The sequence below is a fragment of the Rasamsonia emersonii genome (genome assembly GCF_000968595.1).
Source record: "Rasamsonia emersonii CBS 393.64 chromosome Unknown ctg1118621760099, whole genome shotgun sequence".
In the NCBI taxonomy this organism is placed as follows: domain Eukaryota; kingdom Fungi; phylum Ascomycota; class Eurotiomycetes; order Eurotiales; family Trichocomaceae; genus Rasamsonia; species Rasamsonia emersonii.
The window spans coordinates 1-21,246 of NW_013563188.1; the positions used below are offsets into that span (position 1 = coordinate 1).

At 46.1% G+C, this 21,246-nt stretch overlaps 7 protein-coding genes across 7 annotated transcripts; 2 read left to right on the plus strand and 5 right to left on the minus strand.

Annotated features, from left to right (window-relative positions):
* Positions 1 to 264: 264 nt before the first annotated feature.
* Positions 265 to 5,232, minus strand: T310_4195 (Uncharacterized protein; the record flags this gene model as incomplete). The annotated part of the gene is made up of 4 exons (XM_013472928.1): positions 265 to 2,047; positions 2,110 to 2,819; positions 2,990 to 3,989; positions 4,052 to 5,232. 4 exons carry the CDS (start codon positions 5,230 to 5,232, stop codon positions 265 to 267), a joined length of 4,674 nt encoding a protein of 1,557 aa, XP_013328382.1.
* A 3,521-nt stretch (positions 5,233 to 8,753) lies between these two features.
* Positions 8,754 to 10,548, minus strand: T310_4196 (uncharacterized protein; the record flags this gene model as incomplete). Its single annotated transcript, XM_013472929.1, has 3 exons — positions 8,754 to 8,882; positions 8,961 to 8,968; positions 9,138 to 10,548. 3 exons carry the CDS (start codon positions 10,546 to 10,548, stop codon positions 8,754 to 8,756), a joined length of 1,548 nt encoding a protein of 515 aa, XP_013328383.1.
* An 817-nt stretch (positions 10,549 to 11,365) lies between these two features.
* T310_4197 (uncharacterized protein) lies at positions 11,366 to 11,834 on the minus strand (the record flags this gene model as incomplete). Its single annotated transcript, XM_013472930.1, has 2 exons — positions 11,366 to 11,636; positions 11,698 to 11,834. The coding sequence occupies 2 exons, from the start codon at positions 11,832 to 11,834 to the stop codon at positions 11,366 to 11,368; spliced, it is 408 nt and encodes a 135-aa protein (XP_013328384.1).
* Positions 11,835 to 13,113: 1,279 nt separating this feature from the next.
* On the plus strand, positions 13,114 to 13,670 carry T310_4198 (Uncharacterized protein; the record flags this gene model as incomplete). Its single annotated transcript, XM_013472931.1, has 3 exons — positions 13,114 to 13,243; positions 13,293 to 13,585; positions 13,635 to 13,670. The coding sequence occupies 3 exons, from the start codon at positions 13,114 to 13,116 to the stop codon at positions 13,668 to 13,670; spliced, it is 459 nt and encodes a 152-aa protein (XP_013328385.1).
* A 2,354-nt stretch (positions 13,671 to 16,024) lies between these two features.
* On the minus strand, positions 16,025 to 17,285 carry T310_4199 (uncharacterized protein; the record flags this gene model as incomplete). Its single annotated transcript, XM_013472932.1, has 5 exons — positions 16,025 to 16,167; positions 16,343 to 16,535; positions 16,600 to 16,817; positions 16,869 to 17,137; positions 17,197 to 17,285. 5 exons carry the CDS (start codon positions 17,283 to 17,285, stop codon positions 16,025 to 16,027), a joined length of 912 nt encoding a protein of 303 aa, XP_013328386.1.
* A 953-nt stretch (positions 17,286 to 18,238) lies between these two features.
* Positions 18,239 to 18,600, plus strand: T310_4200 (uncharacterized protein; the record flags this gene model as incomplete). Its single annotated transcript, XM_013472933.1, has 2 exons — positions 18,239 to 18,441; positions 18,492 to 18,600. The coding sequence occupies 2 exons, from the start codon at positions 18,239 to 18,241 to the stop codon at positions 18,598 to 18,600; spliced, it is 312 nt and encodes a 103-aa protein (XP_013328387.1).
* Positions 18,601 to 19,540: 940 nt separating this feature from the next.
* On the minus strand, positions 19,541 to 20,369 carry T310_4201 (uncharacterized protein; the record flags this gene model as incomplete). The annotated part of the gene is made up of 4 exons (XM_013472934.1): positions 19,541 to 19,644; positions 19,719 to 19,768; positions 19,920 to 20,002; positions 20,292 to 20,369. 4 exons carry the CDS (start codon positions 20,367 to 20,369, stop codon positions 19,541 to 19,543), a joined length of 315 nt encoding a protein of 104 aa, XP_013328388.1.
* Between the last annotated feature and the right edge of the window lie 877 nt (positions 20,370 to 21,246).

A 21,246-nucleotide genomic window follows, 5' to 3' on the forward strand; every position in this document is an offset into this window, starting at 1 on the left:
AAGGCAAAACTTGTTGTATTCGAGATATCTAACCTATCAAAAAGGTGCAGAACCGACAGAGAGGGAAGGAGAAGAAAACAAAGAAGACAAAGAAACTCGATGTGCGACTTGACAAGTTGACTAGAAGCGAGGTCATGTGGAAAGCAACCACGTGACCAGTCAGGTCTGCGCCAGGGCCTGACATCGTACCTCCCCCCCTCAGAGGGTCGTCCCTGATCCCTCATGAATTGCCTTGCCGGGGACGAATTGCACGGCGGTACTGATTCATCTAACTCTTCGGGTGCTTCGGCGGTTAGATTTGGGCTTCATATCGTCGGGTCGAACGGGTAGGGCCGGGCAGTCGGGATGAGTTCGTATAAATTCATCAAGGCGTTCGGGGCAGTTGGTGAGGTGCCAGAAAGGCTCCCATGTATCCTCTTCTTCATCACATCCTTCCCATCGGACTCGGAATCGAATTTGGTCATTCTCATCGCGAACGGCGTCAGTAATAGCTCGTACCGTATATTCCTTCCTGCCATCGACATAAGTCGGCCTAGTTAGATCTTCAGGTTCCTCATTTTCCTCTTGTCCTGGAACAGGGGGGTGGTATGGCTCCAGTAATTCAATATGGAACACAGGGTGGACCTTAAACTGCGGAGGGAGATCTAATTCGTAAGCATTCTTATTAATAGCACGCTTAATGGTAAATGGGCCTTCCTTCTTTCGATCAAGTTTCTTGCAGGGCCGTTGACTCCGTATATTGGTTGTCCGGAGATAGACTTGATCCCCAACTTCAAAAACCATGTCGGCGCGTTTGCGGTCGTAGTATTTCTTGTTCGTTTCCTGGGCGCGTTGGAGGTTCTCCCGTAGGATCTCATGAAGCTCCTTCATAAAGTCTGCATAAATGGCAGCATCGATATCTGTAATTTTCCGGCCTGGATGTTCTGGTACAAATTCGACGTCGGGGTCGTAGCCATGTTCCGCAAAGAATGGTGAGACTCCTAGGGCAGAGTGTTTTGAGTTGCACCAAGCCATCTCGGCCATGTCGAGCCATTCGTCCCAGTCGTCTTGCAAATAATTGGTAAAAGCCCGAAGATATGCCTCAATAACTTCGTTCATACGCTCTGTCTGCCCATCGGACTGTGGATGGTAGGCAGTAGACGGATTAAATTCCATTCGAAGATCGTTGCCCAGTTGACTCCAGAACGAATTGAGCCAACGTTTATCGCGATCCATTATCCATGAACGAGGAATTCCCTTCTTTGAGATCACATTTTTGCGAGTCAGGATTGCGGCTTCCTTAGCTCCAGCCGTCTTCCGAGTTGAGGCGAGGATAATACCCTTACTAAAATGATCGACATGCACTTGGATACAATCATGGCCATATTTTGTCCTTGGTAGATCGGTAATCAAGTCAATGCCAATTCGGGACCAAGGTTTCTCAGGTGGTGGTAGTGGTTCGAGCCGCCCAAAGGTTAGATGAGTATTAGCCTTGTTCTGCTGGCACTGTGAGCATCCTAAACAGTATTCCTCAACATCCTTTTTCATTCGTGGCCAGTAGTATTTGCGTTGTATCAGTTCGAGTGTTCGTTTCTGACCCATATGACCTGCCAGTGGGGCATTGTGCAATCGTCGAAATACCTCCATCCGTACATCCTTTGGCACATAAAACCGATCATGATAGAACAGGAGCCCATTACGTGCCTCCCAGCCCTGTGGGGGATCCTTATATATCTCAGTGGCCGTCTCATCTGTAACCAATTTCTCCTTAATCCTTTCTTCCATATCAGGACTAAGAGCGAGGGCGGCAATTTCCACTTGATTTGGTTCTGGAGACTGTTCGAATCGCAAGGATGCAGAGGCAAATTTGAGGAATGCCTTAGGCTCTTCGGGGAATTCATCCTCAATGACATAGTCTGGTCGACGAGAAGGTCCGTCTGCAGGATTAAGGTGACCCTGGATATGTTCTATCACAAAATCAAACCGGCTTAGGCGTTCAGCCCATCGTACTTGCAACGGTTTCAAGTCCTTAGTAGTCATGAAATTTCGCAAATTAGCATGGTCCGATCTCACAATGACAGTATATCGAGCTCCTTTGACACATATGGTCTAAATCGTTCCATTCCCCACACGATAGCAAGGAGTTCTTGATCTGGGGTAGAGTATTTGCGTTCACTGGTGCTAAACTTCTTGCTCCAGATCATCACTGGCCTCATTCTCTCATTATCATCTTTTTGGCAGAGGATTGCAGAGGCAGCGTCGTTACTAGCATCGGTATAGACGTAGATCTGTCTATCAGGGTCAAAGTGCATTAATATTCTTCCTGGCACAAATTCAGCCTTTAGTCGTTCGAAGGCAGCTTGTTCTTTTGGTCCCCAGTCAAACTGTCTTCCTTTTCGGGTAAGGTCCGTCAAAGGTTTGGCAATATGGGAGAATCGTGGCACAAATCGCCGATAGAATCCAGCAGTCCCAATAAAGGCCTGAACATCTCGTACTCGTTTAGGCACAGGCCATTTCTGGATCGTCTGAATTAGGTCTTCTTCCATAGAGATACCTTCTGGTGAGATCTGGAAGCCCAAGAAGTTAACAGTCTGAACATGGAATCTGCATTTCCGTAGCTTAACACATAACCCCCATTCTCGAAGGCGTTGGAGGCAGTGACGTGTCCGTTCCTGTACTTCTTCCAATGTAGATCCATAGATCAAGATATCATCGAGGTATGCGATTAGTTCCTCGTCGATTAATCCATGTAGGGCCTGGTCGATATATCGTTGGAAGGTTGCCGGGGCATTGCATAGTCCAAACGGCATCACCAACCACTCAAAGAGTCCATACCGGGTCTAAAAGGCAGTCTTCCACTCATCTCCCTTCCGATCCGGATATGGTGGAAGCCATCCCGCAAGTCTAGCTTCACGAAATACTTTGCCTTTCGGACGCGGTCAAGTAGTACATCGATCAAGGTAAGGGTATCTATCTTCTCCGTCATGCATTCATATCTATAGTCGCACACATCCGGGATCAGAGCGCCTTTTTTTGCGGCAAAAAGGGTAGGGGCACCCGCGGATGACTGGCTCCTTCGAATAAACCCCCTTCTCATTAATTCATCGGTCTTCTCCTTCGTGATCTGTAGCTCTAACTCTGACTGATGATACTGACGCAGACTTGGCGGGCTTAACCCAGGTTTCAGGTTAATTGCATGAGCAAATTCGGGTCGGTAAGGGAGTGGCTGATTCATCCGAGAGGGTTCAAATATATCACGGAATTCCTCATAGATCTCTGGCAATTCAACATCACCGTCGATAAGGCGTTGTGGGAATGGATGTTTACTCATTTGATCTTCTTCAAAGGCGGCAGCAACCTGAATCCGCCAATCTTCAAACCTCTTTGGAATCTTTGGTTCATATCTTCCCTTGTAGTGGAATGGCGTCCACATTCGGGTAACGGTAATTCCTGCAGCTCGAATAGCTGCATTAATGGCATCCTGTTGTTCTTCTTCATCTCGATCAGAATCCTTGGCAGGATCCTTAAGGTCATTATCATCAATCCTTCCAATAGGATCGTCGTTCTTCTCGATCCGTCCATTAGGATCGTCGTCTCCAGAGTCCTTGGTGGGACTCTTAATATCACGGGGTTCTTCCGGGGAAACTGACGTGTTATCAGTAATTCCTAGCTTCGTCCTTAGGTCGTCCAATAGACCATTCTTCCTCAACCAGTCGGCACCTAAGACTAAGTCGGTACTTAGTCCAAGGGGCATACAAATCGGTTCAGCTTCAAAAATTCCAAATCGTGGGATTCGGCCTCTGACTCGGTAGACAGGGACCTGAGAATTTCCTAGTTCAATCTTCCTTCCACTGATGTCTTGTACTTCGACTTCCTCATGTCGAATTGGTTTCATGTTAAATTCGTCTCGTAGCTTTGGTGACTGAAAGGTTCCATCAGAGCCAGTGTCGTATAGGATCCTAATCTTTCGTCCTCGTAACCATCCGATTCCTCGAAGCTGCATCCGCCCTCTATTCCTTGTAGTAGTTGGGATCGCGCCTACTGCCATAGCGGAGGTAGTCAGTAGGCTTACTCGTTTTCCGAAGGTAGTTCTACCGCGGCTACCGACTTGGTGGCGGGGTTAGCCTTTGTATCCTTCTTCGGCTTATTGCAGTCTCGAGAGATATGGCCTGGTTCGTTACAATTAAAGCAAAGTCCCTTCCTAAGGTGCTCGCTGCGGATATCCTCAGAACCGTCAGCAGGCTTAGTATCCTTGGGTTTGGAACTGGTCTTCCGATCTCCCTTCCTGGCAGCGGAGTGTTGCTTCTTGCTCTCCTTATACTCCCGCTCTAAGCGTAGCCCTTTCTGCTTAACCTTATCGTAATCCTCAATGTTGATATCAGACCGACGGATGGCCCCACGAAGTCCGGGTTGCAAGGATTTGAGGAAAAGGGTGGCTTTAGTACTTTCTGGCCAGTCAACCTGAGAGCAAAGGGTTTCGAATTCAGTAATGTGATCCAGCAAATCGTCCGAGCTATTATGCTGAAGAGAAAGGAGTTTCTCCTGCTGATTAGCAATACGATCGGGATCCTCAAAATGCTTGTTTATGGCGGCCTTAAACAACTTCCAGCTCTTAAGGACTCCCTCAGGATCATGACGATAGTATTGTTGCGCCCATTTGTCGGGTTTCTCATCAAATCCCTTCATCACGTATGCGACCTTGTATTCTTCGGTTGGAAAGCTTGTTTCGTAGAGGCGGAAGTCCAATTCTACTGCATTGAGAAACCGCTCTAGATTCTCGGACTTCCCATCGAACTTGGCTCCTTTGAATTCCTTTGGCTTAATACCGGTAGTAACGGAACTAGGAGCGGCAGAGGTTCCTCGACTTGCTTCTTGGAGTTGTTTGAATTCGGCCTCACTCCTTCTGAGCTCAGCATGGAGAAGTCGATTAGTGCGTTCGGTCTCCAATATCTGTTCCTTGGCTTCGGCTAGTTCCGTATGGAATTGCTTTTCCAGGGAAATACACTCAGCCTCTTTTTCCAAATAAGCCGTGTGTTCGTTTCGGTTCTCCATGATAAGGCCCGCGACCAGCTTCCTCAGTTCGGTAGAGCCGGTGGTTAAAAGCTCCTTAATCATTCCATTATAATCCTTGACGGAGATATCGAGATCTTCAGTGTTCTCCACTTCTTCCATAAAGGCAGTCACCTCCTCATCTAATTCATCAAAGTGATCCTCAGCCGTCTGGATCAATGACGGACGGCTTAGGCGAGCCATAGTGTCGTATTGTCGATTTGGCTCGCCTCCTGATCGGCTGGTTTGTAAGAGATAGGGTAGACAGACGAATGAAGGTCGGTTCTATGTCAAGACCTCGCGATGAAGGCAAAACTTGTTGTATTCGAGATATCTAACCTATCAAAAAGGTGCAGAACCGACAGAGAGGGAAGGAGAAGAAAACAAAGAAGACAAAGAAACTCGATGTGCGACTTGACAAGTTGACTAGAAGCGAGGTCATGTGGAAAGCAACCACGTGACCAGTCAGGTCTGCGCCAGGGCCTGACAACAAAAGACTCTGTTAGATCCAAGTCTCTGATATTCTTTACTCTCTCTTTTGCAGTTACCACCCATCTTCTAAGATGGTACTGACCCGCTCTGCTTCAAAGAGAAAGGGGGAGCAACAATTGGTACAGAATCAACCAAAGCGCTGCAAGGACAATGCCTCTTCAAAGGGAAACAAGAAAGATAACCGGCTCTAATTATCCAGAAGATAGTTAAAAATGACTAAAGATGTTTGGTTGTTTCTTCTGATCAGGCTGAGCCATGACCGCAATAATCCAGCGACACTGGTGTCTGCTCGCGTCTGCATCTATCACTGTCACTGACAGTGGTGGTGTTGTTAATAATCCCTGTTGAGACCCACTTTCCGGCGTTCTGTAGACCCCTGTCGAGGCTACCTGACTTTTGAGTCAGGGGAGGAGTACAGGACTCCAGCCTTGAGGTCGGTTACCAGGGCCAGCTGAATACTAAAATATCATGAGCCATGAATACGTGCATGGGCTGCAGGGAGCTGACTGACCTATCTCGTTTTTTTTGGCACTAATTTGGCGGGTTGGCCACAGTGGCTTGCCATACATAGGGGGAGCGTTATGATCATGGGTTGTATCCAAGAGCTTTCTGGACAAGATGCCACAAGGCCACAAGACTACACCTTCTGACCGGAAAAGTGCCAGAAATTGGTTCAAGACTAACAAGTTGCTTTTGTTCCAGGGAATTAAATTGACAGATTGCCGATTTGTAAAATCTCAGGCTACTTGCCTTCCCCCTAATGGAGATAATTTTGGAATCCTTGTCAGGTTATAGACTGCAGTATATCCCGCCGGTCCAAATATCGAAATTTTCATTAAGGCCTAGTATTTCGAGAGTCTCGGTCAACTAGAACGGTATGAAAACAGCTTACGGCGTGACAAGCCCCCGCTGGCGGCTAGAATCTCTGGTTAGTTAGATCAAGGCAACAACGTTTACCCCCTAGTCTTTGCCTGAGACGGGTGACTATCATGGTGAGACCTCATTGGTCTGACGCTACGTCAACAATCCTAGACTGGTATATAGAGGCTGTAGCCGCCTCGCTCTAGGGGCTTGTTGAAGTTTGCATTCGAACCCGCTTTTTGAGACTTTCAATTTTGACCACGAAAAAGCAGCAGCAGGCTAAGGATGTCAACCGCTGAGCAGATTGTCCAGACTTTGGATGAGGTTTCTAAACGACTTTAGACTATTGGTCTCGATGATGCTATCTTCGAGACTCGAGAGGGAAGTGTTCATGGATGTCGGCACAGATTGCCGTTCATCATTCATTGCAAAGGATTGTGTCACACATACTTCAATCCAAATCTTCTGTTCCTCTTCCAAATTCCCAAGCCCAAATCGGCAAATTTCTCGAGTCCTTGTATGGAAGTGAAGCCGCTCCCAGTCCTACACTAGAGTCGCGATGGCAGCAGTTGCGAAATTTAGATTGCAGGATTTTCCCGTTGATCGCCGTCTCTTATACTCGATCTATAAAATCAACGGGAGTTGCTCCGCCCTCATCATGGCTAGATGAATCTTCCTTGCGACCACCCTTCCGGCAGTCGCTTGTCTCGCGGCGTGTGCTCCCGTTGCAGAGAAGGCTAGGCCTTCCCCCCCCTTAACTAAAAAAGATGACTTTCATTACCTGTGTAGTTGTTGAATTTGACTGACCGACACATCGATCTTGGACGGCGAGTCTGTCTGGATAGACAAGGCTTAGTCAAGGTACCTGGCTTGAGGTCACGATGGAAATCCACAATTGGTCAGTCAGATTAGCTGATAGCTGGGTTATACCACGACTAAGGGGTTGATTCATTATTCGATTGATCAATTCACTGAAAAGATGGCGATGGACGACGGAAAATGTTTACATTTACATTTTACGCTTGAAAGCTAGCTATCCTTCTACTGCCTAGGTACATACATGGACCTACCGAGCAAAAATCTACGAGCACCCGGTCGACTGCCCTTCTCGTTTTAGTAGGTGAGCATCGCCGCCTTAAGCTCACCTGATGGTGGGTGAGGGACGGGTGAGTGGAGTGATTAGTGCAGGGCTGGTTCAACTTTGGTCTTTCAGCTGATGTGGCTTATCCTTCGTGTTGACTGTGTTGCCCAAGAATGTCCACAAGTGGGCCTGCATCCTGTCTGAGCATTTCCAAGATAAGACATTCGTGACAGTGCAGGGGTGTCTGAGAGCTGGGCATCTAGGAAACAGTATGTCGGTGACTTCTTACAGGATACACGTCAGGACGTACCTGCCTAGCTGGCACCTGTCGCAATCATGGGACATTGTAGGCTACCTTTTTTTTTAGATTAAGTAGCATATCAGACGCTAACAACTTCCCATATCAGGCATTTTTAAGGAACAATAAAATGACTTAAATCTCCCCTCTTCAACCGTGCTATTCTTAGTGTTGCCGCTACAATATCTCTCAGAAGGTTTTAAGTGGTGAAATTTCCATCAGATAAAGATACATTGCACGAGCGAGTGACAGACTAGAGCTAACGCAAATGCCAAACACAACAACAAGTTCTTGAACAGGTGGTACATGGTTCCCCTTCACATCCAGCTTGAGCATTGCCTCCTTCCCAAGGACCTCCTATCAATCTTCTCCGTCGGATTCATTCCACTCCAAACGTCCATGAATAAAGCCGGTCATTTCTTCGACTTCCTGCTTTGAGAAGAGGTACCAGCCGCCCTCATCAACGCCTCTTCGGTCGACGATGGAAGTTTGATTTCGTCCAAACTTCCACTACGGGGCTCCACTCCTCTCGACTTCTGTGAGGCCGTGCCGCGGTCTTTCATTTCTTCCGCCTGATCCTTCGAGATATCCATGTTGAATCTGGTTTCTTCGCGGGACATAGTTTCTGGACACGACGCCTAACGAGCCAGAAAACAAGCCTGTAAAGCGTCAGCGGCTATCAAGGTGCCGGAGATTGAAATCAAAAGTTGACAGCGGGTTAGGCTTGCTCACTGGGACAAGAGAAGGCGAATTTCTGTGTTAATCTCCGGTTGTAGTAAATTTGGATTTGCTGCTTGAAGCGAGGTTGAGAGTTGAATGATAGAATAATGGAGCAGTGATTTAATATGGCCACCTGGCTATATCTTGAGACTTCTTTGTAATAGCAGAAACTGTTTGATGGACTTGAGGACTCAAGAGGAGATTCCAGGTTGGGCTGCTGCCCTTTTATGCTCAAATCCAACAATCATGTCACCGATCAATTGGCGAGCGCCTTTAGGAAACCAGACAAGAAGTGACAAGTTCGATGTGGACATCGAAGAGCGCATTTATCCGATTGCTGGCACCGGCGGCAACTATGATACCACAGCTGCTGAGTGGGAAGAAATTCAGAAGCATAATGAACTGGTGCATAATATAGTAGTAGTAGCAGCAAAATGGTAGCAAGACACTTAGGTGGCAATAACTTGTGACAACACTTACACTTAGCACTACAACTGTATCATAAATGGGTCATAACAGTGTCCACTCCTGATCTATAGAAGCATGAGTAGCCGGCACAATTTCTTAGTCATTCAAAGGTGGGATATCTATGCTGGACTGTATGTATAAATCTCTACCTAATTGTCTGTGCACTGTAAAGCAGCCTTCAGACCCCACAGTCAGTCAGGATCCGCTCTTCCTTTTCTTTCAACTTCCTCTGAATGAAGCCATCCATCTGTTCCCTTTCTTCTGGTGTCAAAAGCTGGAGACGATCTTCGAGATCTCCATCGCCAAAGAACCTGCGATCAATCTTCGCCCAATAGATCATATCGAAAGCCCAACTTTTCCTAGCAGCGTAGTTGAGCCAAAAATCACCGCTTTGCCAACTTTCTAGCATACGCCCAAATAGGCGATCTGTGTCCTTGAGAGTCCCTTGGGCAATGGCTTTCTCCTCTCTCTCCTTAAGCACCTTGAAAAAGATCGGGAGAACTTTCTCATAGTTTTCGATCCAGTCATCAAGACCCTTCTCCCAAAACTCGGGAAGTTCGAGCAACAGCCAGAATGGGGGGCTATATGCGAATCCGGTTGGAGCTGCGTAGGTAAACTCCCAGTCCACTACCCCTGTCATTTGGAATTTCTCGTTGCAAAGCACATTCCCTGGCCGGAAGTCATCGCAGAAGAGCTTAAAAGGACCAGTGTCATCGGCACAGAGCTGATGCTCCCGAGTAATTTTACGGAATAGACATCTGGCAATGTACTTCTGGCGGCAATCTTCGGCGGACTCAATAGCGTCATTGCGCTGGGAAGACAAGTGAGTCATATGCATCTCAGCAAGGGCCTGATAGTAAGATGAGGCGGTCTTGAATGTCTGCTGAGGAAGGAGTTCAGGGTGGACATCGCCTAGTTGAACAAGTTCATTCATGTTGAAGGTAAGTGGACGGTGCTTGACTATCCAGGTGTCATCAAATTCGTCATCTTCGTTTGCCTTGGCAATACAACCGATCTCGGAGAATGAATGCTTGGATAATTGTAGTATGATATCTGCCATCTGGCTATAGACTAGCTCCAGCCTGTCTGCTGAAACATTTGGGTCCAAAAATGGCCTATCCTGACGTGAACGACCGGGGACGTTGAGAGCATCGATGAAGTCATGCTCATGGTTGATATACTCCATGACGATGAAGGGTCCTAGATCCCTCGGGCTCTGCTCGGTCATGCCATAGTGAAGAATGTGAGGCACAGGAATGTTGGTAAACAATTCAAGAAAGCGCATCACGGCAACTTCCCTTTTCACCTTCTCTTCCGGAAACACGGATGCCCCAGGACATGGAAATCGGATTACGGCCGAGCCTCCGTCTTTGAATCTCATTCGAAGCCAAGTATTAAAAGCTCCGCGTTTGGGAGCAAATAGCTCGTCTGGGACCCCTCCCCGGTGCTTCTCGATAAAGCCTCCAATTGCCCGGAGGACATCACGTTCGAAGAGTTTGTCTTTCCAAGGTTCGAATAGCCTGTCACCTCGGTCCCATGCAAGGTCGTCATAGTCCATGCATTGTGCTGTAACGATGGGAGCAGCTGAGGTGGGAGACATTTTCGAAAAACAAAGACTTCAACACCGTATTTTCGCAATCAAGAAGTTCAAAATGGAACGTTTGGAAAAACGACAGTAGGACAGGAAGGACGGTCATAAATGATCAATCAGTTTGTGGATGCTTTCGTGGCCAGGCTTTGCCAAGCCACATCGTGTTTTAATTAAGCGCGCTGATCTCCCGTACGACGCACGGGGTTTATTTCCCTTTCTCCGCTTCACTTTCACCCCTGAGCAGTCGCTCGACCAATGGAACACAATATCAATGGAAGCGTTATATTTAGAAGTCGTGTATATAGAAATATTGCTTTCGTTTCGTAGAACTAAGGCGACTGTTCCACTTGTGATGACTGTTGTCAAGGCTTGTGGCCCATTCATTCCGTCTGAACACTGCACAGAGCGCATTGCGCGCGCTAACAGTTTCAGATTGAAATGTCACTCGACCTCTCCCCAGGTATACTAAACTATTATCTAAAACTGGCGGCAAACAAGGACTGTCAATTCTGTAGCGTCACACCACTTTCCGATACCACACTTTGCGGACCTGTTGGTCAGCGAAACGCGACGGTCTCATGAGGCCTTCTGGGCTTCTCGTTGCCAACGATTTACCACACGTCGTTGTTATCTGAAGCTGATTGAGGCAGTGCAGGTTCTGCAAATGTTTCAAGGCTGAAATTCTAGGCTCCAATTCTCGGACAGTCATCAAGGCGTAGGCAGGCGCGAATTCCTTTAGAGACCAAGAATAACCCGTGTAATAGCCCGTGTTGCCTTGAGGAAGGTATATTCAACGCTGTTGAGACAGACAAATCGCTCTAGGTTTTCACATTCCAGGGCAAACACATTCCAGGGCAAAGCCAGCAAGCTTTTCACTGGCGCCAATGATAATGTCCTTGATCTTCCCCAACGGGCGGGCCAGATTGATTGAAGAAGCGGCATGGATGATAACGTTGATCTGCGGCTGGAGTGTCGACAGGGTAGTATACATGTCCATCTCAACAATATCATCATCCAATACAGTGATGTTGGTTGCTTTGCAGAGCTTTTCAGCATCTTCGTTGTGAAGCCACTGCTTCCATTTCTCCTCGAGACTCCTATTTTTGTTTCTTAGCTATGTGAATCTACTAATGCGAAACACACAGAAAGCAAACTTACAAGCGACCATTTCTGCAGATGATATATATACGACCGACTGTCGGGGCCTTGGTAATAATTCGGTGCACGAGTGCAGTGCCCAGGAATCCTGAACCACCGGTAATCAGGATGTGCTTTCCAGAATACTTTTCCCACATGATGGCAAATCTCAAATATATGTTAGTCAATGAATGTATATGTGCATGTATGTACATGTCGTTAACAGCGACATGATCTACCGGGCAGGCCGACCCTTCAAATATTCGGGAATCAGGATTCAGGATTACTCTATATTGCTCTGCGCCTCTCATGAAATATTGAAATTGGTTAGATGAATCATCCTGAAGTAGAACACCGCAGTTAGTTGAACAGGTACATAACAAGAATATGTCTATAGTAGCCAGGGACTGTAGAAAGTTCAACAGAAGACAGACATACAAACTCTCAAACCACTATAACGGGGGAAATAAGTAGTAGTGTATAAGTAATTTTTAATAGTGCTTAGTCTCTGTTAGTGAGACCAACAACTTTCTATACCTGGAAGGAGGATCTGATTTGCACTCGCGAGTGGGTGAGGCTCCGACCTCGAGTAATAGGATCAAGTAACAACCACAGGGGTCTTCTGAGTAACAAGGAGGCAAGGTGATTAGGTCAGGTCAACGTCTATTAGAGCTATACCAAAGGTATACCAATAGTAGTAAGATGTCTTACTGACCCTCCAAGTAAGTATCTCAGTAAACTATTAACATTGAACGCGAGATAAGAAAGACTAGATACATGAGCGAGAGTGAGCTTCCTTTTATGTTTCCTTCTTGTATACCATTCTGTATACCATTCATTGGTATATCCTTATGGTATTCCTCTGCCACGTCATCCTCTGTATACCATCTTTGTGTACCATCTCATGGTATGTTGTCATGGTATATTGTCACGTGACTCCAGTATCCCTGTTTCTGCCTTGCGGGGTGTTTTTTCATCCTGCATTGCTGTGTTGGACAGCGTCTCATTTTGTTGGTTCGTAGGACTCTCCTTTTCTGCTGAAGGGACTCCCTTTAAGATCCTCCTATCTCTATGCCCACCGCGTTAAACCCTCCTGATATTCCCCCAACCGCTTGAAGACTTTGAAATCTTTGATTCCGCGCACCTGCCTCATATTGGCAGAAAAGAAGGCTGCAAGCCGAGCTTAGTACAGAGGCCGTGGTGTTGTTTCTGTCATAGCTAATAGGTAGCTTGTGTCCTGTTGGGAACTCCTTGAGGAAATAATCCTACAAGGATGGAGATCTCAATATCTGTTAACAGTATAGAATAGAGGGATAAATACGTAAGAGGTTAACAAGCTTGACCCATGGTGGGGCAACTGTGCTGCATGCCCCACCGACTCTTACATGTTAAACTTTTGCACAATGTCCTCTTTTAAACAATGTTTCTTTTTGCATGATGGCTTCTTTACCTACTGGTTTCTCACCTGTTGCCTCTCCATTCAAGCCGGGAACCAAGCCCAAAGTCACTCATGCTCTGGAAAGCATCCACCTAGGCAACTGCAATGCAGTTCCAAAAATGGACTTTTGTGAGGGTGTCAGAATAATGCCATCAGAGCAGATAATTAAATGCGGCAGCCTCACCCTCATCACCTAAGATCTTTGCATCTCCTCCATCTCAGCAACAGTGGACAAGGAAATTGATTGAAATGACTCGAAAGACTTTCGTAAGGAAGCGCCAGTCAGAGAATCTTCGGTCCAAGACGCAACAGAAGAACCGCCGCAAGGATGGACTGTTTCGGAAGGCCTATCAATACTGCATTGAATGTGATGCAGATGTTTATGTCGTCCTTCGCATCAGGAGGAATGGTCAGATCTATGTCTTCAACTCCGACTCCACTGGGGAGTGGCCGCCTTCCAAAGAACAATTAGTACGTTAGAACACTGGTTGTACACCGTCTTCTTACTAACCATTAATAGAACAAATATTACCTGTTCCAATCCAGAAGAACCTAAAAGACCTAGAATCTGAACATATTACTTATGTTCCACCGGCATAGGAGGACTCCCAAAGAACTTAAGGGGTCTAAATAGTCGAGGAGTTCTAAATGGCCTGAGGGCCCTGAACAGCCTGACGGTCTGGACAGCCAGTATCTGGAGGACCAGAATGCAGCGCAGAAAAAAGACAAAAAAGAAATAAAGGGGTGCAATGCAGTAGAAAGTATATAAGTTTCTTATTAAAAAGAAAGGCATACCTGAGGACTGCTATATTGGAGAGGGACATGCACTGCTAGAACTTTTTGTGATGAAAGACAGCCAAGGAAGCTTTTTTTTTTAAATAGAGTGCTTTAGTGGACAGTTTCTCATACTCTTACACCTGTCTTTGCAATTCTCCCATGAAGTACTGAGATTCTTTTGTACAGTGCCAGAAGTATCTTGTTATCTGTGAACATTATAACTTCCTGAGTCCTATCTCTATACTAAATATTCCTTCTTATTTGTGATTCTCCCCTTCACTCAACAATTGGCTGTCTCTCAGCATAAGCAGTGCACCACCACGCCATTTCTATATAAAGAGGTTATGCTTTCCAGAACTCGTCTTTATCTGAAAATAAAATATATAATAGGAATGTTTATGTCCAAATGTTGGCCATATATCAACAGTAAATCCAGCCAAGCATCCATTGATTGTCCTCAGAGAAAGTCGCCTAGTCGGAAAACCCAATAATGTATAGATTAGATATCGACTGGGGTCTCTCTTTATCTTACACTAGCTTGAACTGGTAATCCAATTACACTGAGGTACTCCGTACTATTAATAATGATGGTAGCAAACAGAGTTCCACCAGGCGGCCAGTGACCCACCCTAATGTCCCAGACCTCACCAAAATTGTTAAACAGAACCACCCAGCCATTCTTAGAACTATTTGCTGTCACCAAGCTTTGATTGACAGGTATCAACTAATCAGTGTCCTGACCAAACCCCCCCAAAAAAAACGAATTGTGATAAGAACAGGCGCATCTATTCTAATGCTCAAACTGCAATAACTGTTCGGAAGGCGGTTCAAGCAATCTGCCTGTGTTCATGCCCCTCCTTTAGTCTGCTGCAATTTGAAAAACCCATCTTTGACAAAACAGTGAACAATTATCTTTTAGTCTATTGAATCAGCAATGAATGGTCAGACTTAGAATTCTATCATAGAAATGCCTTAGAACAGAAGGCGAAGTGTTTAAGGAGAACAAACTAGGCGCAAACAATGATGCCGCACTCAAGAAAGCTACAAGATAATGTCCTTCTCAGGACCAACCAGACATAGTGTTCAAACCCTGCTGCTGTCGTCTGGTAACTGAAGTGTTCAAAGGCGAAACCCTACACAACGATCTCTTAGTAGATAGTAAATCAGGGCGAGAATAGAAGGCTTCTTTTTAGCATGAGAGCAGGCCGAGGAATCAGCAGAATAGTTTGTGTAAGCTTCGGTGAAGGCTTAAGGCAAGGTTTCTCTCTCATCTGGAGCAAGCCTCTGTATGGTCAAACAGTTCCAGCAATAACCTCCTGTTCGGATCCTTGAACCTTCCCTAACCACTTATGTGGAGTATCTGTGATTTAGGTCAGCCCAGCGCGTAACACATTCCACTGCGGACATTACTAATACAACAACTGCTCTAGCACAACCACCCAGTACAGATTAGTGTGTGAGATGGAGTTGTACAAACAAGAATTCAAACATTACCATCAGATTGTTACGCGCTGGGTCCAACCGTAGTCGTTCGATACTTAGCAATGGTGGTTAGGGAAGGATCAAGGAGTCTTCTTGACTCTATGTCGTTCACGAGCACGCGACGGTCTAGCTGACCCGGGTCTCCTCTCCTCGAGACAACGGCCTAACTGGCGAAGGGCTCTTCCTCGAACGACAAACATCTCCCATCCCTGTCGCATTAGCTGCCTATCAGGGCCAGCCGCATCAAGTCCCCCGCTCAAGCCCCCAAACCTCATCGGCAAGGTCATACTCCCAAGCATGTTCATCCATATAGACAGTCTTCTAATCTACCTGTTTGCCCCCAAGTGGTTGGATTGTTTCCCTCTTTTCTTCTATTTGCTGTGCAGATAATGACTCCACGCTAATATTATTTACGGTCGGGATTCCGGGCCCTAAAAAGGTCTTAGCGACGTACAAGGAAGGCGGTGAGGGAAGGTTCTGGCAGAATCCTAGGATAATGGGTTGGAGGCAGCACCTCGTATTCTAATTTCTTCCCTCAGCCTAATCTATTCGTATTGAGCCGCTTATTAGATAGATTCTAACCAAATAAACTGGGTTCGTCACACGAAGAACTTCTCATGGATGTTTAGAGACAGATGTGGTGTCTCAAACCTATGGATGACCTAGATCTCTCCAGTAAAGAGCATTGAGCTGTGATTTCGCATCCGCTGCAGAAGACGATATTTCCAGAACTAAGCGGGGAGTCAATGGTTGACTCTTCTCTATTGAGCCACAATCATCGCTTTGGAGGATCGCTATATATCCGAATATTCATTCGTTGTTAAACATCTCTAAACCACCTATGCGTCAATGCCTCGTGTGCTGTGAGCCTCTTTGCTGGATCAAAGTTCATCAAGCCGCCAATAAGATCTTTGAAATCTGGATCGACATTCTGCCACAACGAGAACGGTCTACGCGGGTTTCTCTCACCAAAGCCGTCCCGGAGAACTTCAATGACCTCACGCCAAGGGCTGTCCCCAAGATACTCTAAAAACCCGTCCAGTCCATCTGTATCAGCAAAATATGAAATCTGGCGCTCAAGGAGAACAGCTAATGGCTCGTCTTCACCCAGCTCACTGTCGTCGATGGCAAAGATAACTCGTTTCAGTACAGCATAAATACACTGTATAATGACACAAGTAAACATCTGTTCTTCCGGAGAATTTGGTAGCAGAAATGCAACTCACCACAATACCAAAGGAAAATATGTCAGACGGCTTGTTAACTCGACCCTGTGTATGTGCTTCTGGACTGCGCCACATCCAGTTGCCCACCTGTTTGCCGACAATGTCACACTCAGGAGGTACATATGCGGCGTCTTCAATGTCACCAAGCTGAACCCGCTTAATGACTACCTCGGAATCTTTATGCTCATATTCAACCAAGATATTATTTGGTTTAACATCTGCAGCCCATTAGTCGCTGCCTGTTGCACCCACACAGAAATACTTCTTACCTGTGTGAACAATGTTCTGATCATGCATCGCTGCAAGTCCACGGAGGGTATCTTTGAGAATCCGCTTTGTAACTGTGAGCGGCAGGTCCTTTTGAGCCAGGCTTAAGAGGTCGTCGGTAAAGTATTCATAGACAAACATTGACGGTTCTGGAATTGTGTCTTGTGATACACGAAGATACTGACAACTCTGTAAGCGGTGGTGTATATCCTGAAAGTACTCTAAATTGGACTGCAAGACTTCCTTCAGAATGAATTTCTGGTTTCCAGCGCTGTATTGCAAGAAGTCAGCATATTATACTGACGATTACACAGCCTCAGGGACATATACCTCGCAAGGTAGACGCGGTGAGATAGACCTCTCTCTTGGATGATTCGCTCAATGAGATAATGACGACCAGACTGGCCAACTGGCTCCATGGTTGTCAACTCCATCTTCTGATTCGCTTCCCGAGCGCAATTCGCTAATGGTGGTCGCGATGGTGCGTTATGATTGTGAAGAAGTTGGGTGTTTTCCGAGAGGGTACGAGAATGTGTTGGTAAAAGCACCGATAAGAGTTGGGTCTGACTTGGGTGCAACCTGCCAAAGCGGAGCGTCAGAAATGAGAGAGAGCGCGATGGAGACATTGAAGCTGTGATGAAAGGAGCACTTGCATGAACTGTGAACTGTTGCATTCATGTCCTTAGCATAGATGAAAACACGCTGTTGCCTGATGCTAGCCGCCCAATTGTCACCCTCCCCGTCATTGGCTATTAGTCAGCCAATGACCTCTGCTAGAATCTAGGCGGCAACATCTTACGTCGCAGAATGGCACTTGACCCTTAAAGTACTGGTAAACATGCAAATAATTTCCTCCTCCCCAAAGCTGTTTTCGTGGTGTCTGTGTTGCCAGACAATGCCAGTATAATACTACACAGAACATGAGATTAACCGCCCAACATGCATTACTATGACTTTGTGCGTTACAAAATGTGTTATGTTAGCCAATGAAGCATCTGCAACACTTTTTTCTCTTGTTTCACCAGCCGCCACCCCTTGCCAGCACTATTACCCAGTACTGCCTGTCGCAACATATATATGTGCGTGGTCTGCCTCGAGTACTACCGTCTATGAAGCACAGGACATACTCTTCAAGATATTGTCAATAATTCAGTACCTGCGAACATTTTTACAAATCTATTGCTGCCCTTGATACAGTTCAGGGATGCCACTAGAGCCGGCGACTGTTTGAACTTTTCTTTTCTCTTTTTGTTTGATCTCATCCTTCATCTTACTATTGGCTCCTCTCTTGGAGTATCAGCCAGCCCAATTGTGACCTTTATAAACACAGGAGAGTTAGACTTAAATCACCCAAGTCTGACTTGTTGCAACAATGTCGGCGAGATATGTGTCAAGCCAACTTATCAGGAACATTCAAAAGGGCACAAGGGTCGTTGCTGTGGAATATGTCGACAAGACAAGTGCCTGGACCCGTCCACAAGGCTTCCCTTCCGAAAGTGTCAAATCAGACTTCACTCAGGTTGTCGAGGAGAACATTGATAGTCTGAATCCTGCAACAACTCGAGTTGCCATGAAGTACGCTCCTCTACCCTTTGCACAATACTGAAAGCTAATCATTAAATCAGGGAATCCGAGCATCGAAGCGACAATGATAAACGGTTGCATTACACTGGCTACGAACTGGACAACAAGGGCACTGTTCTCGAGACACGGCATTTTGTTAAGCAGAAATAGGCCTGATCGTCTGTTTCCTCAGAGCTGATGGGGTCACCTTTGTCACATCTTGCTCAACCATGCCTGTGGAGGTTTTACACAGCATGCGCTGTCTAGAGAACGGCCACACTCGGCTTCTTTGATTGGACTGCAACCCTCTCTCTTTCAATTCCGTATAACATGTTATTGGTGGACAGATGTTGTATAAACTCTTTTTGGCTGCTGCCCAAGGGTCAGCTCCCGGCTCTATCTACACGTGACTGTAAGAATGTTATCCCGGTGCCGAGCGCCGACCTCTATTCAGGGGCTTCGCCCGTCTTCGCTCTCTAAGAACGACGAGATTGAATATATAGTGTGATATAGCTGAATCTATGGCTTCATTTCTTTCTTCCGCTGAGATTAGTGGCTTCTAGCCAACACTCCTTATGTTAAAGTCGCAGTGTCACGATTCGACGGTCACAAAAGCGACGGTATGAAAGGCGGTGTTGATAGATCTGGCAGAATCCACCGATATACCCTCCATCCTAGATAGCTCGCCTTCGTTTTCTTCCTTTCCTTCCTCAGCTTTGGATCTTAGTACGATAGCCGCCTTACTCCCCAGATCTGAATCCGATTGATGGGTTTCTTGCTGAGTTTTCTATATCGACAGGAATGTGAGGAAAGCCACCTGCCAAATAGTTGTGATGAGTTATCTGGCGACAACATAAATGCCCTTCTTGACAGTTTCCATAGTTAGGATCTCTCCGTTTGATGAATCCATGTTGATTCCTTTCGGTGGTTAATGAAAGGAGTAGTCATGTATTCTACTTGAGGGGACAAGGTGCCCTTCTTTTCGTTGACTACCCAGTCAGAAAGTACTTTCCGTTCTCCTGGTCGACCCACACTCGACAACATCTGGTGTATTGAAAATCGATGGTATTGAGACAATACACTGGCCCAGACCCGTGCCCGCTATCTCCCATCACTTCACAGGTCCATAAAGCACGGCGCATAGACCTAGAATCGGTTCTTTGAGCTGAGAAGGATGGCTGCTTCCAGTTCTTATTGGCTCACTGTAGGATTGATCTGCGCAAATAGTAACCGACCCTCAGTCCTCACCAAGGTTATTTCAGTGGAGATAAATTCTCCTGAATACGCACGGGCGTGCGGAGGCGTGGTGTACCATGCGTGGGCTGGAACACCTTCCCGTCTTTCCAATTGCAGCGTTAATCAGCGCCCCTATTAGTCAAAGCTGCTTATGTTCCAGCCGCTCCATGTGTAATGCAAATAGTTAACCAGGATTTCATCCTAGTCCGGGAAATCTCTGCCATTGGAAATATAGTGCCACCTAGCCCTCTTACCTCTGACTCGAGCAGCACATACAGTAACCATCATAAATACAGTTCAATACAGACTCTCTTACAGGTCCAGACCAATAAGTGACCTAGCCTGGGTTCTAAGAGACATCTCACCACAAGACTAAGTCTTGCGGAAATAATACATGCGTCTGTGGCGTAGGAGGGAAAAGTCGGAATGGGTATCGTATCCCAACGTCAGCGACCTATTAGACACTGGCGAAGGGCTCTTCCTCGAACGACCTTTCTCATAGATGTAATGGGGTCTCACAGGGACACACAATAGGAGTGCTTCAACAAACAACAACAATGACTAGGTCAGAGGCAACGCCTACTAGAGCTATACCGAAGTATACCACTAGTAGTAAGAAGTCTTACTGACCCCCAGAGTAAGTATCTTAGTAACAAGAGAATGATGGAGTGAATTGAGCGCGAGTGAGGAAAGACTAGATACATGATGGTGAATGAGTGTCCTTATATCTCCCCCTGGTATACGTTTAGTAGACTGGTGGTAGATGTTTGGTATATGATATCTCCTTGGCGTCTATCGCCCATATACCATTCGTATACCATATGTCTTGGCAGTCACGTGACTAAGGCTTTTCTTGAGGTGGGAATGGTTGGTTTGAGTGTTGTTTCCTTTCGTCAATTAGGTGCCGATCAGGCCGTTCCGTAACACAGATCTCATCCACTTTTTCGTTTTAATTACAGCATCAAAGGAAAATAGAAATTAAGCTCAAGCTACTGCTGTATAGAGAAGATGCCCTTACTATTCAATTTGAATATGATGTTTGTGCTGCTCTGAGAATAGTACCTAATGAAGCTCATGTTTTCTCAAACCACTGAAGATAGATCACAACACAAAAAGGCATTCTGGTCTTGTAACATGTCCAAAAAGTCTCTCTATAAATCTAAAGGGCTTTATCTCCAATATCACAGCAATGTAGAATCCATAGATAGAGCAGGACATTTAGAAACACCATTGAGGAGAAGATCATGCCTTTACATTAGAAGCCGATAGAACAACACCGTATAGTAACCCAGAGCACTTTTCTGTATGGCCTTAGAGAACCATATACAGTGTCGACAGTGAGCAGACCTTTTTTCTGTTTTCTTCTCTTTAACATGTCCTTTACTCTGAACCAAACTAAAGGTGGATAATAATGAACCATCTAAAGACTCCAATGGGGCTAAGCATTAGTTATGAGCCAGCTCAAACTCATAGGCATCAAAAAGTGATGGCTAGTTTGGGGCCAGTGACTCAGGTGGGGTGTGACTACAATCTTAGTACCCTGTATTATTGGGCTCACATGCTTGTCCCATGCTCACCTCT